Raw genomic sequence first — 16,278 nt, forward strand, 5'->3', positions numbered from 1 at the left:
ATTCGGAATTTGATGTTTCCATGGGAACTTTAAAACTTTAAAAAGAACATGACGGCGTTTTATTTATCTCCTAGTCTTCTTCCTGTCTTGTGGTAGGCGCAGTGGCGTCATGGTTCCGGGTTCAAGCCCTAGCCGGGGACATTGGGTTTTGTTCTTGGGTAAGACATGGTGCCTCTCTCCACCGAGGTGTATAATACAAATGGGTACTGGCGAATTTACTGCTCGGGGTAACCCTGCGATGGATCAGCATCCCATCCAAGGGGAAGTTGAAATACTCCTAGTCGCTTCATGCTACATAAACCGATAAGCGCCGGCCTGATGGTCCCATTGGCTCGTATGCAGACTTTAACTACTTTTTTCCCGGCTATACTATCACTATAAAAGTTTTGCATAGAATGCAAGTCAAGTAGTAAATTGAAAGTGTGCACCTTTCGGACTTAAAAAGCTTTGGAGGACAACAAAATTCGACTTTTTGTTCGCAATTGGACACGTACGATTTTGGGGGAGAGGGGGGGGGGGGGCTTTTAACTAGGAATAGGTGACCTGGCTATTTGCTGTAACCCACTATCAGTGAAATTTAGTGTACATGTTAAAAAGTAGATTGCTTTCCTGAGTAAGTTATTGCAGCTGTTTTTATTTCTCGAAGGATCCAAGCTCAACTCTAATTGCTTTTGTTGACTACTTTACATCGAGAATTTTTAAAGTTGTTGTTTAATCAAGGTGATTGAACTTTTATGACATTTACCGAGAGCTTCGAATCCACCGTAGGAAAAAAGATGGCGGCTCTACATTTTACCACAGTACCTTGCGAACCTAACACAGCCTGTAAGGCACAAAGAAAGACAAATTCTTACAATATTTGTCTCTGTACTAAGGACTTTGTGTATGCTAGCTTTTAAGATTTTGTAACTCTTCTGTGCGTTTTTATGAACGTTGTTAAGGCTTTGGCTCGTTAAGAACTGTGGGTAAATGTACCAGTCGCCATCCTTTTTCCTACGGAGGATTGGTAGCCTGCGAACAGGCTCCCGCGAAGGCTGAAAAATATTCGGCGAGTTCCCCCTTGTTACCACACCGCTCTCAGCTCGCTCCGCTCGCCCTATACCACACTCGGCTAGCTCGCACTAAAACCCAACCGGGTGCTTGTTCGTAGGCTACGAGTTAATAATTATATGTCTTAGTTTTGTTGTTGCTGTTTAAAAGATATTGAAAATATAACCACTGTAATGCTTCAAGATTGCAAAAACTGTAGATGGTAATGGTTGTCGTCTGTTTCTGGGCCGCCATGATAGCTACAGTGTATATGTCTAACAAAGGAACCTTTTGCTCTAACCTCCTCCCTTCAGTTTCATTCACAGTCTTGATTCTGTTATTTCCAGTGGATGTATTCTCCTGACGTGATCATCACCAATTGTAGACATTCCAGCGTTAGACATCGAAAACTTCAAAACGAAATTTGTTTTACCCAGCATTTTAATCACGGCGATTCTAAATCTCCTGTATTTTATCGAATAAATGACAGGATTGCAGCAGCTATTCGCAAATCCAACAAGCATGGCAACGGTTCCGTAAGGTCCTGGTATCTTCTTCCCTGTTCCAATCTCTACGAAGAGCAAAATGCAAAACGGTGACCAGCATACCAGGTAAACCAAAGTCACAACCAGTAACGTGACCACCCCTTTGTTTCGGCTCAGTTTGTTGGCCATCTTTGCCTGCTTGTTTGTAGTCGAAGGACAGTTATTTTTCCTGTTGTTCGCCGACGTTTTGCGGTCCGTGTACGTAACATCTTTGATGCGTCGAAGTTGCTTTCGGATAACCCGAGCAATCTTCCAATACACGTACACCATGGAGATCAAAGCCAGGCCGTAAGTGCCAGACACAACGGAGATGGCAAAACCAAAGTTCAAACCATATTTGGACCAATCTTCCGCCTTACACCAGCCGATGTAACTTATAAAGCACTCGTAAGAACTTACACCAAATAAAGGCAGAAACGCCCAAACGGCGGAGTAGGCCCATAAAACGAAACACAATATAATGGCGCGTGACTTTGTCATTTCAAGTGGATAAAACAACGGACGAGCAATTGCCAGATAGCGATCAATCGATAACATCATCAGATGCATAATAGACGAAATGCAGAATAAAAAATTTCCAAATCCGTTGAACATGCCCCAGATTTCCCCGCATCTCCATGTACCTGTGTTGACAGCATCTAGTGCGCATGGCATTACCAACGTAGCTACAAGAAGATCCGCGATCGATAACGAGATTAAAAAGTGTGAGTTAACGATGGAGTTGAGCACATTTGAGTAACGAAGAACAACCATAACGGCAATATTTCCTACTATAGTCAACATGACAACAATAACCATTATGGCGACAATAATAATTGTCCAGACTTGAGGTATATCGACAAGCTTGATGTTGTCGTTGGGTTCTTTGGTGTCTTCTGTCGATAATGTGTCGTTCATAACGTTTTCTGTCAAAAAAGAAAAAAAAAATAGACATGCATCATTAAGAATCGTGATTGTAATGGCTACACTGCTCATTATATCCATGCATGTATATTGTCATATTAAAGGGAATATGAACTGCATTAAGACATTTACCCACTACACGATTCGCTGCCGACTATTATCAAACTGTCCATTATACTTGTATGTTTTTATCAATATAAACGAACAACACACAAGGCGGTTTCAATCGTAAGCCACTGAGGAACGAGATTTTGTGCTGTTTACACACTGCTTCCTTTTCCTTCAAACCCAAACTAAATAAAAGAAGACTGTGTTACAGATATATGTTTTACAGCAACAATCCGAGCACAAATGTACATCAATTCAGGCAGTGTTCGCCAGCTTTGGAGGAAATATCAATGATATTGATCAGAGTGCCGCACAATAATATAAAAACGAGGAAATCACTCCACTCTATCCTTTTTTAGTTTCTCTTCATCCGCACCCTCCTCCTTCACCAGCACAAACCCTCGACGGACTTTATAAAGGACCTACGAAAGAAACTTTCAAAGAGCTCCGCCGATAAGCTAACTTACGTGTAATAATTTAGTAAATTTCCTGATGATTCATTTAGCTTCGTGATTTTATTGCTCTTTTTTCATCATACACTATGGTTTTCTTGTATACGATCGCGTTTCTTGCATATCCCGGCGTTATTTATGTCCAAACTACGGCGGAAAAAGTTTTGAAGACGGAGGTTTTACTCTGAAAATGCATCAAATGTATTCCGTCCTCATTATGCCAAGTGAATTCAACAGGGCAACAATCACGGATCATTTTGGATTTGTGTTTGAGGAAAACTCGGGGAGGGAAATCCCATGATTACCGTAACGCCATCGTTTTCGATAAGCTTCGTTTTTAAAATGTTTTCTGTCCACACGAAAGCCGGCGTATTTAATTTCCTCTTGTTTGAAGAGCGTTATTGAAAAGCTCCGTTTTTCGTGACGGATTAGTGTGGACGGTACGCCTAACCAGAGAAATAAAGCTGCGTTTTCAGAATTATCCGGCGAAGTGTGGACGCAGAATGACTCTTATTTTGATTAGCAAAGCTCAGTGTTTCCTTCAGTCGTGTACAAATAAAGCAGTCTCTCTATTAAGGAATCATCATGCTGTACAAGCCGTTTCCATCTACAGCTGTAGTTGACATTTTGACCATGTCGATTATATAAAGGATGAAATAAAAAATCTTTTGTCAGTTAAACAGGTCGACAGGCGGGGTTTCAATATTTAGCACACGTCTGTTGCCATTAAATGGCACAGAGATGTCGAAAAGATACCCTAGCTGCATTCAACATTCGCTGTACTTACCACTGGATGACGCAATCCTGTTGAGACTTAAGAATAATCGATTTTAAGGAGATGTTTATTTCATTGTTTGTTTGTTTGTCTTTTTTTTTTTGGCTTTATTACAACTGCTAAGTAACGACAAACAAAAAATGATCTTCGGATAAATACACGCGGTTTTAAATTTGAACAACAAAAGCAAAAATAAAAACATGTCTGGGAGGATCTGCATCCACCGTTACATTAATACCACACCGCAGATTGGCCGTGTCTTTAACATGTTCTTCAAATTTAAAAACGTGCATGCTTTATGCGAAGGTAAAGATGTCACCTTTGAAAAATCCGAACAAAAATATACCCTGCTGCTTTTATTTTTGGCAAAAAAGCTGGGCTTTATTCGTCAGAACTGGGTTGATTGTCTCGAGGTTACTTACGAAGCCATTTGCTTAAACGAAACTGCCACTTTGACAGTAATTAAGGAAGTCATTAAGTTATACTCTTATCTGAAAACGACAGTTAGTGAGGGTAATGTCAAAGAAGTGATATACATGTATGTTGGTCCAACGGATGTAAGGACTGAGCGGTTCCAACATTTTCACTAATTTTAAATTTTCGTAAATCACCGGACGAGCTCTGAAGAGTCGCGATATGACGTTTTTGTACAGTTCAGTTACTCTGGACTAATAGGTTTGAAAGGTTTTTCGGTTAAAAGGTCTTGTGGAAAAGCTCCAACAGTGATTAGACCGCGTACATCAGTTGTTCTTGATTGTTGAAAGTGTTTACGGTAGACACTGAACAATAGGTCACGTTCGACAGATCAATATTCTAACATGGCTCCGAGGCTTTCCGGACAAACTTCTATATTTGGTGGTCTTTTCTTTGTATTCAAGTCTCTTGTGGAATTGAGGGACAAAAGAAACTTAACAAATTTGTAATTTTGTCCTGAAAGCCTCGGAGCCATGTTAGAATATTGATATATCGAATGTGGCCTACTTTGAATCCGCTCATACAAAGTCATTATACCGAGAAACAGAAACACCAATAGCAACAGAAACACCACCAACAACAGACACATAAGACTGAATAACAAAAAACAAGCAGACAAAGATCGATCAAAAGTGACGTTATGAGTTGAATTATGATAACAATCTCACAGTTATAATACTCCATGTGAGAATTGAGTGTGACCTTTACACTTTGTACACAATTTTAATTTGTTGCGAAACCTCGCTCATATAAGCTCACATAGGTTCGTACCTTTTACTCTCCAACTAGCCATGTTGCTTGTTTAGAATGCTATATATAAAATGATGATGTTGATGACAGACTATTTATACAACGCTTGATTAACTATTCTGAATCTCAAGGATTAGTGTGTATATTTTAATTCTTTTCTTGATAAAATTTACAGAATACAAAAATACAACTGACATCTTGTTTGTCGCCATTGATACCCGATGCTTTGTTTTTCAAATAAATCGAAACACAAATTTTTGAGAAAAAAAAAATTTCATTTTATCTAGATTCAAAAATTTGAATCAATAACAGAAAGACCAGTTCCGAAACTACAGTAGATTGTTCTTTTAAAAATGCATTTTTTTATTGCGTACAAAGTGATATTACCTCTCTTTTCATTGCCTAGCGAATGTCAAATATAACCTCTCAAATACCTTTTTCAGTTTCTTTTAATTTTGTCAAATTTTCATATTAAGCTTTACAAAATATGTTTGCTCTTCTAAGAAGCATCGTAAGCATATAACTTCTTTGCAGGCCGTGTTCGTACTTAATGCAGATTGCTGGATACAGCATTAGTTCAGTCATTCGTCTTAAATGACTTATTGGTACTACGTTCAAAACTCGAACTTGCCTTTGGCTTGTCAATTGGCTTGTCAATAATATTTTCCAGAAAGAACTATACAGTAGTTATACACAATGGCATCTATGTTGTAGTTTAGAAATATCGTTAGGGACGTAGGTTGGTCGGCGGATTGATTCAGGAAATACTCCTCCGATTGCCTGGAGTTTCTCTTGGTAAAATCAGCGAATTCGTACTCATACTCACATCGGGTGAATTCCAAACAGCTAGGATTCGTACATGTAACTGCATTTAGCTCCCACGTAGGTGGCTCCCACGACACTTTTTTTTTTCATATACCAGTTGACGCACCTAATCTTTTAATTTATGGCAGTAGGCTTCCAAACTAAAACTAGAGACACATACCTGTAGACACAAATATATCCCTCGAGCTTTCTTTTCAGGATTAACCTTTTCGACACAGCTGTATATTTACCGTACCTCTGAACCAGAATCTTTTTTTATGTAAATTATGATACGCGAACGCTACATCAATATAATTATGCAAATGTGTAACTTCTGCCTTTTATTCTGTTTAATTAGTTACTATGCCATACATTTATCATTAGCATCAGTTCAGACACAAGTAATATTCCACAAACACTACCGCCGAAATCTCAACTCGCCGCTGCTCAATCTTCTTTTGAGACCAAATAATAGCGCTTTAATGGAGATTGTTTTCGGGTACTTCACTTTTCTTTGACATAAATAAAGCGCTCCAATTCAATGAATCCGAACTTAATCTTTAAGCACCAGCAGAAAAGAAATCGACTCCTTCGCACGCCCGCTACAAAGCTTCCATGCTGGACTCTTAATTCACGCCCCAGGCTCAATGTAACAAATAGTAAAAGTTGTTATCACAACTTCCTCGCGTCGTATATGACAAATTTGCCAAATTTGGAAGCCTTCCTTTCATTTTGCCAGCTTCTATTTATCTGATTTTTCCCTCTTGACCTCGAAAACAAGCAAACACGAGAAACATATCAACATCGAAAAAGCGATTTTGTTCCGACTCAAGCTTATACTCTTCAATGCAGTCGAAATGAAGTGACACTGAAATTGAAAAGCAAAAAAAAAAAAAAAAGGTCCTGCAGACCTCTGAAGATCCTCAAGTTTGTTGAATGCTATTTATTAACTATCCTATAGCAAGCTAAGGAAAACAAGAAACTGTGTATTTGAAAATTTTCAGCGTCCGTAACTGAAAACATCACGTGGAAAACATCGTTGTTTAGGAGAAGCAAGGGTGATTGTTTTTCGTTGTTGAATTTCGGTCCAATTCAAAGAGCATATGCTCTTCTCAGTACCACATCAGGTGATCAGTTCCGAAGGCTGGGTACACGCAATATGTATTATTAATCTCTGCCAGCCGTTAAAAGTTTGTGGTAATCTTTTTTCTTCCGTTTTAATTCGGATCAACATTTCATGATAATTTTTCAAGGTAAGTACTCCTTGAATGTTCCGGCGAGCAATGCCGTTGGCCACCGGATGTTGTTTATCATGGAGAAAAACAGGACAACGTTTTTCTATCTTAGTAGTTTATAACAATAGCCAGTGTTTATTGAGAATTGGTTTGATAGCAAGTAAACAAGGAAGTTAAATGTACTTTATCAAATAAAAATAAATAAACTTCTTGTATTCTCTTAATGGTATTTTCCATAAAAACTATAACCGACCATCTAGAATTCAGAAAAAGTTTTGTTTAGTTTTAGTAACGTAATTTACCTTAATTATTTTAATTTAATAATTTTTAGTGCGGTGCGATGAAACGTCGCTTATTTAACGAAATACAAAAAGTCACCTAAAGTAGCAGAACGTCCTATTTACATATGTATTGCTTTCTCTATCAATATGGAGTATCGATAAATATTTGCTAGGAACTGATTTACAAAAGACCCGGCCTCACGTAAATACAGATAAATTTCAATCCAATTAATAAAGTGAAGTGAATCACAGGTGAAAGTTGCGGAGTTGAACCATTACCATTCAAAATACTGTTCTGCTATGGTTTTTGTGTGACGAAGATTGATTGATTACTTGATTGTCTGCAGTGTTTTGAAGGAATGAAGATCACAATGGGAAAGAGCTTTAAACTCAATTGATTTTTCTTGTTTGTAGAAATGAGTCCAATGGTTTTAGATTGCGAGATAATTAAAAGCCAGTTCAGCTAAAACTGAGAGACACAGACTGCGGAATCGTATTTAAAGTGCTAATGCAGCCGGGAAATGAAACTCTCGGACAAAATCACCAAGGATATGTGACAAAAACACACTCCATAATATTTTTTCGATGATAGAAAAGTCCATGATTCATTTTTTATAGGAGCCTAAGTACCTGGTCTCCATGACGCTTCAGTTCATATGACTGAATTAAGGCCGAAAAGAAAAGGACACAAATAAATTAAATGAATTCGAACGAAGATATAAATAGCTTAATCGTTTTGTATTTAACGTGCTGAAACAGGCGAAGAATGAGACTTTTTTCACGCTTAGACAAAATTACCAAGCTATTTCAGTCGGCTTTTAAGTTTATCGAAGGAGAGAAGGTCAAATGAAGAATATATCCACCGTAGCTGACTAAACGAAGGCATTTTAAGCCCGAAAGAAGGTCAAACCAAATCAGTTTCTACCAGTCGGTGAGCAGACTGTGAGACCCTAATTCGGCAAATACCACGCTTAAAATATTCAACTTAATTTCAATTACCCAAGAAGATGCTACGCACATCCAGCTATATTCGGTTTAGAATTTAAATTCGTTTGCGCTAACGAAAGTTAGCCACTGACGAGCCTTTGTATCGAAAACGTTGGCCACCTATTTTGTGAGATTTGTAACGTCAAACGAGCGAATTCCTATTCTCTTTAAGAAATGGAAAGCGTTTTCTGTGTTTTTCTCGAATTATAAAGCACGAGTGGTAGATCGAGGAAGTTTGCGAGGACGAGAAATACGCGGGAACACGAGCTGTAACAAATTCACTCATCGTCGAAATGTAAATTCTCTTTACTTAAGCAAGTTCGATTTTCTATCGAGTAAAGAAGTGTTGCTTTGATGGCGCACTTTCTTTTACAGGGTTTCTCAAAATTATACTGGAAATTTTTGAAACTGTTTGTTTTATGTCTATAGCAATCAATACATCTTCCTGAGATAGTAAAATGTTGAAATGACACTCGAGTCGGATAGATTTAATTAAAACAGAAGCTCAATTTTAAAAGCTTCAATATTTACCTAGATGAGTGTATTTGTTATCACTTGTTTTGGTTTAGATTTCTTATTTACCAAAACGAAATTAAAAGATGCTAGTATATAATAATTTCTCAATGCGCAATAATTTCCTTTCAGTAATGTAATCTTATCAAGGAAATTCACCAAGAGCAAATGTTTGAATTTTGGTAATTCTCACGGTTATGACTTATAATTTCCTTGCGGATTTTTCGTTTTTGTTTTCTAAATAATCTTGATGGTTTTGACAAAATTTACAGCGAGCCGTGATTTCTAAGCTGTCTATATCTCAATTTTTCTTTTTCCGTTGTATTTTGCCCTCGACGGAGCCTTACTGAAGAGGCACGTTTGTCGTCAAAAGCCAAAAAACGATATACCATGTGTTGAATTAGATTTCAATATTTAGTTTGTGATATAAACTGGCTAAGTTTATCCGACTAAACAGATAAGGTGTTCACTTTAATGTTATTTAAAAGAGTGTGAAGAAAAAGCAATTTTCAAAAAAATTCTGAATTAAAACACTGGTTACAATATCGTACGCAGGAGCGACTGAACATTTTGCGATGAATAAAAGAATCATACCCTTCTAAAAAGAAAAGATTATAACGAGTTATGACAGTGTAAATAAGGGTATCGCTTATGAAGGAAGTATCTTGTTTTTGTTTTTTGTTTTTCTTGAGTGTCTGGGTTTTTTAACGTAACAGAAAGGACTTACCATTGGAAGATTATAGCTCTCACTTTGGTTCCTTGTGATAGAAAGTGAAATATTCCAAAATTGAATTTTGACAAAAACATAAATTACTTATTCCATTTCCAGCCTCAGTTTGGGGGATTCATATCCGAAGTGACAGTAAATAACCGGATTTTCCGTCACGACTAAGCTTATATAAATTTGTCTTGAACCAGTAAGAGGCTTCAGTGCGGCCAGGAGTGGAAGTGGACTCAGTATTCGCGACTAGCTCCCTTTCTATTTTGATTGCATTTCCGACAGAAAGCGATGCTTGACATCTGAGCTATTGATAATCGGGAAATGAAGTGAAAAAGTAATATTGAAATTGTACAATGTTTTCTGACACTTACCAGGAAAAATAGCTCTTTCTCGTTCCGGAAAATTCTAAAATTTCTATTTTTGTTTTTTTCCTCGCCTCTTAGCTAGAAAAAGTAATAACATACTTCCAAGAACGGCATTTTCAGTGACTTGGATCAATTACCACCTCTTGATAATTAACGTCCTAATTTGCATTGCCATATTCAAGAGTCTTTAATATTCTCAGTTTTGAAGCCTGAGTGTAACTGGCCTTTTTTACAACAACACTTCATCCGTTTGTCATCATCTTCTGATACTCGAATGTCAAGCAAGGAAAATTAATGAGGCCATTAGGTTTACTTCAGAAAGCAAAAAAAAAAAAAAAAGAGTAAAATATAAAAATAAACATGTCAGAAGAAAAATAAAAATTAATCAAAGAGTGCGCGACGAGCTAAGTAAAGATAAGCAAAATAGATATTAAATTTTTGCCCGGCATGATATTCTTTCACCTCTTTTGTAAATAATTTAAGGGCCACAAAGTCAACTGCTGGGTCTACCAGTAATTGTGTTATAGCCTAAATGTTAAGTATTATATAATCGTATACAGTTGGTACGTCAGTTGGTGGAGTTCACACTTGTAAGCTATGAAATCGTTTTCTCCAAATTTAAATGTTGTTAGGTTATTTAATATATCTACCTGATTTTAGAGCGGTTTCGGTGGGTGAAAGTAAATGCGTTATGGAGTAAAAGCTGGGAGGAAGATCTTTTCAATAAGCTGAATAAGCCTCGTCCTAAGCGATATAGGCATGTGTTGCCCTTTTCTGAACCGAAATTGATTTTTGCTTTTCCATTCTGAATTTGAGGGGAGTCAGGGCTCATATATAAATGAACGATCTGCATGAAAAAGGACAATTTACCGCTTCAGCACCGGGAGGGGGGGGGGGGGGGGGGACTCCCATCTATAAAGGATGGGGTGCTCCTGTTTTGTGGGCTTGGCTTAAAATTTTTTCATCCCTTAGAGGTACCAATTCTAAGGCAACACATCATCTCCTGTTGTATTGTTTCGACTCAACACCCTAAAAGGTATTGCAAAAGTTCTCACTGTGGACCTTTTAAGGCTTAACACCCTAAGAGGTACAAAACCGTATGATGAGCGCCCCCGTCTTTTTTATATGGAAGTTCCCCCGGGAACTCCTGCGGACTCATCTGAAAAGAAGGAAAGATATTTGAGTGCCAGGTCTGGAGATGGGTGTGAAAAGTATCGTACTTATCTGCATTCACTTACGAAGCGATCGAAAAAATATTTGAACAATCATGAATTAACTCTTGCTGTATACAAATTCAAAATTACAATCATATGTTTATAATAACTACTTAATAACCGAGAGTGAGGTCGTTACGGGAAAATCTCAAACTGAGGTCTTGCCGTATTGACCGAGCGACAGCGAGGTCAATACGGTAGGCCGAGGTCTGAGATTTTCCCGTAACGACCGAACGGTCGAGGTTATTAAGTTGTTTATTATCTGGCTCGCGAATTGAAGAAAAAAAAATTATTCGAGCGGAAGTCGTCAATTTACATGCGGCGATGCGCGCGTTTACCGATTCATCCATCGTCTCAAACCCAGGGCAAAACTACACAGTCAGTGAACTTCACTACTGTAATTCTTTACGGGAAAAATGATTGTCACAGCCCTCAAAAAGGTATTTTAGTATCGTAGAGCCACAACTTGATGAGGGAGTTTTTCCAACTTTTGCGGCGAAACGTCAACGCATATAGAAAAGACAGAAAGTGCTTCAAAATGGTCCAAACCAACGGTCTTTCGGTGAAAGGAAATACTAATGCTTCAGAATGCACTGCCCAGAATAACTCGATCTTCGCATCCGCTTTCGACAACATATCTTGGCCTTCTTCATTCTGGGACTTATGAATGAACTTTTCAAGACTTGTGAGCGTCTAAAACTTCCTGCAAGTATCTGAAACACTGCTACCGACAGAAACCGCCCGATTGTTTACATCTGATGATCCTGGAAGCTGATTTTCACTTGCTTGTGTTGAAGCGAGGGAATCTATTTGATGAGAACTGAAACGGAGTTCAATATTTCGGTAATTATTGTGACTAAGATGATAACTCATAAGTTTCTTCGTGGTTTTCTGCTCAGGATACGTGACACATCTGCCGATGGTGTTTTTCACTTGGCGATGTTAGCTTTACTCAACACTCGGCAAACTTTGATTGCTTTTCACTAGTGCTCGCCAAGGTTACCGGTAAGTCAAAAACGACCTCTATATAAATTTTATTAAGGAAAAATCCCTAAACTTTTAGCTACTGGGAATTAAATTTACTTCTCTTACTGTTTTTAATCGGCTTTCATCGTTTCAATGCGCTTGAATTTTCCGAGCCGGCCTCTTCCTAATTTGCATAATCCGTAATCGGCCCGTGGGCATTACGGCTGCATAATGACCGCTCGGATCTCGCTCTTAGCCAATCAGAGCGCGCGTTATATCGGCCACAAGCCAAAGCCATATAATAATACTTGTTAATATACTTGTACGTACAGTAAGTGGTGATATTGCTTTTGTTCTCAGTCGGTACTGTGATTTCCTAATTAACAATTAGACCCGTAGACCGCTAGGGTTACGGGACAATAGCCCATGAGGCGAAGCCGAATGGGCTATAGACCCGTGGCCCTTGAGGGCGAAGGGTCTAATTGTTTTAGTATCACCCAACTAGTCGAACAGAAAAGGCAATAATAAAGTTAGCAAATGAAAGTTGAAGAAATATTTATTTGGGAAAAAAATAAAAGAAAGCGTCACACTCGATACGCCAATTTCACTACTCTAGGACTATTACTAATAGTCCTCTAGTAGCGTAGCCAATTAAAATGCGGGATTTGCATTAGTCCACTAGTTGGGTGATACTAAATACTATCGTCAAGAGTTGCTATAGTCTTATCTGAACAAGCAGTAGTGTTGTTTTTTTTTTTCCCTTTTTTTAAAGAAAGCCATTAATTAAAAAAGCATATTTAGATAACGCCCTTCTTCAATACACTTCACAACAAATATTCTATATGTGTAATTAGTAGAATTCTACTAGTATACTAATGCAAATGCTGCAATCTGATTGGCTGAGCTACTCGTATACTATCAGCCGTTAGCGTAAAGTGGCTGTCGGTCGTCCACGAAATGCGACGTTTTTCTCTTTTTTTCCGAGTTTTGGAGGAACGTTTAGATGAAAATAAATAATTAAATTTCTGAGAAGACTAAAAGAAGGACATTAACGGTTTCTTGACTTTAAAAACTTGAAAATATTGGAAAAATGGCTGTGTACGCGTACACAAGTGCAAATTTACCAAAGACGGTTCAATACGTGCGATGTTGTTAAATCGTAAAGTACGATAATGTGTAGAAAAATAATTGGAAACCGTTATTTGCGTTAATTTCAGTTAGAATTCTACTAAAACAATTAGATTATTCGCTCTCGATTTCTATGCGGCGATGGTTGATTTGGCCTTCAGCCTCATCAACTATCACCTCATAGAAATCTCGAGCTCATATTCTAATTGTTAAATAGAAAAGGGAATACAGTACCATGCTGACTACAAACTCTCGGATAAATAATCTGGTAATGGGTTTAGATCTGCGTTCTACTTGGTAATTTATTACCTATGTCCATTGGACGTCAGTAGATTAACATAGACACTTAATGGACAGAGGTTACGTCCTTAGGGGCTGGGGGTAGTGCGCCATAACAAGCATTTTATGGTAGGAACAAAATCAGTACTTTCTCTGTTTAAGTTTGATTTTTATAAGAAAGTAATCGAACACGATTTGGCAAGGCAGACAGTTCTGCAGTTCAAAATCTGAGAATTGCACGACTGATTACAGGTTTCGACGTTCTCCGTGCATTTCATCTCGCACCCACCTCCACGACAAAACTGAGTGCAGTGTTTAGCGTTACATTCCATGTTGCAGTTGGCTCCAGCACAATCTTGCAAACACGTGTAAGATGTGCAGGACATCGAGTCACATGCACCTTCTGAACACGTTTGCTTACATCTGTTTGAAGTTTGGCAGAACATTGCTCGGCAGTCTCCCTCACTGCACATCTGATTTATGGAATGGTAAATTCTAAGATGTATCCATCCATGTAAAGAACAGCTACGCTTTGGAGGGCATGTTTGATGGCATTCACGTGTCAACATTGTGCATCGCACTCTCCTGAACACTGCTTTAAGTCTGGGACCCTCGGCTGGGATTACGCAGCTCCCAGAGTCACAATAACGCTTACACTGTTTTGCGTTGCATCCAAGAACGCAGTTACCACCGGGACACCATTGGAGACACTCGTTGACGTTGGACAGACAGCTCATGCTGCAGTCTCCACCTCTGCACATTTGGAGACAGGTTTCCGCTTCGCATTCCATTTTGCATCTTCCAGCAACACATTCTTGAATGCAAAGTTTTGAGTTGCATAGGTATTTGGTGCATTTGCCACCAGTGCAGATTTGCGTGCATCTTAGTGGCGCTTTGCAATCAAACTCACAGTTTCCTCCATGACAAACCTGGAGCAACGAACTATGATGGGTGTACTTATAGTTCATGCCGCAATGTCCTTCGGAGCATTTCTGAACACAAGTGCCCGCATGTCTATCATCGTTCTCATTGCAGTATTCTACGTATCGAGGAGGAAGATGTACGGCTTCCAGATCTCTGGCTACCTTCAAGCTATAGGTACACTCTCCTCCATCACAAGAACGTTTGCATGTCTCCGCATGGCAAATCATCGTACATTTTCCACCCTTGCATGTCTGTTTACACACCTTGACACCTAAAGGACATCGCATGGTGCATTTTCCCGCTTCGCAGCTCTGAATGCAACTTTCTGCATTTTTCGAACAAAGCATGTCGCAGCCACCCATGAAGCAGTGCTGTCGACAGTTTTTCCCGCCACAATCGATCAGTTGGCACTTCCCTCTTATGCAAATTTGACTGCAGCTCTTCGAATTGCAAAGCATAACGTTGCAACGACCTGCCACACACTTCTGTTCACACGAGATTGGTGCGTTGCACTGCAAGCGGCAACGGGCGCTGTTACAAGTTTGCTGACAAAACTGATATTCCGAGTCTCTCCGGCAGATGATCTCATGGTCGCCTACCTCTCGGTACTGATGACAAGCGTTTTTGTAGATTAAGTTGCACTGAGTTGGCTTTAAACGTCGAAGACCACCACCCACTCCCAGCAGCAACAAAAAGAAGAGGAAGGGAACAGTGATGCTGAACATAGTTTTCTGAAATACAAAATTTAGTCTGTTAACGCAGAACATCGCTAGCACCTGTATCTTGGCAAGGGGTTTTGTAAATTCCTCGTTAGTTACTTTACACGTGAACATGAGGTTTAAATTATTGCAATTTTAAGAGATGTTGTAAACATCTTGCAGTTTCAACATCGAACGACTGACATAACCTAGCCTAAGTAATTGCAATATAACTGCAGTTGGTGAGAAACAGAATCAGTCGAACAAACATATCTGTACAAATCTAAATTGATGTTTAAAATCGATCCGTGACAGACGTCTTCTCTGTACTAGTATGTTTGTTTAGATATCGAGATATCTTACTTCATCAATCCAAGACCTCGGCAATCATGTACACACACCGCTTAAGGCTACCTCAGTTCTTATCTTCAACTTCAATGAATAATCTGAGTTGGGTTATGCTGTTTTCGTTACTGCTGTGGAAACGTTGCACCTTGAATTTAACTTCCACTCACTCCTGGCACTATATTAAGTTTGCCTTTTTCCCTATACAAAGACCCTGAATAACAGATATCTTTTAAAAATATCGCGTTACGTCCCTTTATCTCCTGCATGCGGCAGTCTATTTATTTTCAAATCAATGTTATGGCAGAATGAGGTTTCTTCTGGGTGAAGGAACATGTAATTACCGGATACGTCGGCTATTTCATAAGTAAAAAAACATTCTGGTATTAAAATTAGCACCTCGAACGTCCAAGAGCTCCTCTACCTAAGTTTTGGTTGCGTCAATTTGCTATCATATCAAAATCTGAACGAAAAATCATGGCGATATGTTAACGTAGATAGATCTCAAGTGTATAGCTAATGCAGATAAATCTTAATTAATATTGTATTGCTAATGCGGATAAAGTTTAAAGTGTTTATATTAATTCGGTTAATCGACACCACTTCGAGTCGAGAGGTGGAGTTCGTCCGCTTAGAGCGACGCGATAAAAGTAAGTTGATGAGGACGCAATCATTGCATTTTTACGTCTGCTTTTTATATATAGCGCTATCATGATGCACCATCAGCACAAAGCCGTAAAAAGTTAAATGCACGTCAAACAGAACTTGATTAACACAAGTCG

General features: G+C 38.7%; 2 protein-coding genes across 2 annotated transcripts; both read right to left on the reverse strand.

The window, feature by feature from the left end:
- Positions 1–847: 847 nt before the first annotated feature.
- On the reverse strand, positions 848–2,558 carry LOC145485411 (trace amine-associated receptor 1-like). The gene has a single exon (XM_081464078.1). The coding sequence runs from the start codon at positions 2,556–2,558 to the stop codon at positions 1,350–1,352; it is 1,209 nt and encodes a 402-aa protein (XP_081320204.1). The 3' UTR covers positions 848–1,349.
- Positions 2,559–13,159: 10,601 nt separating this feature from the next.
- On the reverse strand, positions 13,160–15,286 carry LOC145485515 (uncharacterized). The gene has a single exon (XM_081464178.1). The coding sequence runs from the start codon at positions 15,284–15,286 to the stop codon at positions 13,700–13,702; it is 1,587 nt and encodes a 528-aa protein (XP_081320304.1). The 3' UTR covers positions 13,160–13,699.
- Between the last annotated feature and the right edge of the window lie 992 nt (positions 15,287–16,278).

The sequence above is a fragment of the Orbicella franksi genome, chromosome 4, assembly GCF_964199315.1.
Source record: "Orbicella franksi chromosome 4, jaOrbFran1.1, whole genome shotgun sequence".
NCBI classification, from domain to species: Eukaryota; Metazoa; Cnidaria; class Anthozoa; order Scleractinia; family Merulinidae; genus Orbicella; species Orbicella franksi.

Bases quoted from the DNA above. Each gene is read 5' to 3' on its own strand.
- LOC145485515 (XM_081464178.1), bottom strand. From the start codon at position 15,286: ATGTTCACGTGTAAAGTAACTAACGAGGAATTTACAAAACCCCTTGCC.
- LOC145485411 (XM_081464078.1), bottom strand. From the start codon at position 2,558: ATGGATATAATGAGCAGTGTAGCCATTACAATCACGATTCTTAATGAT.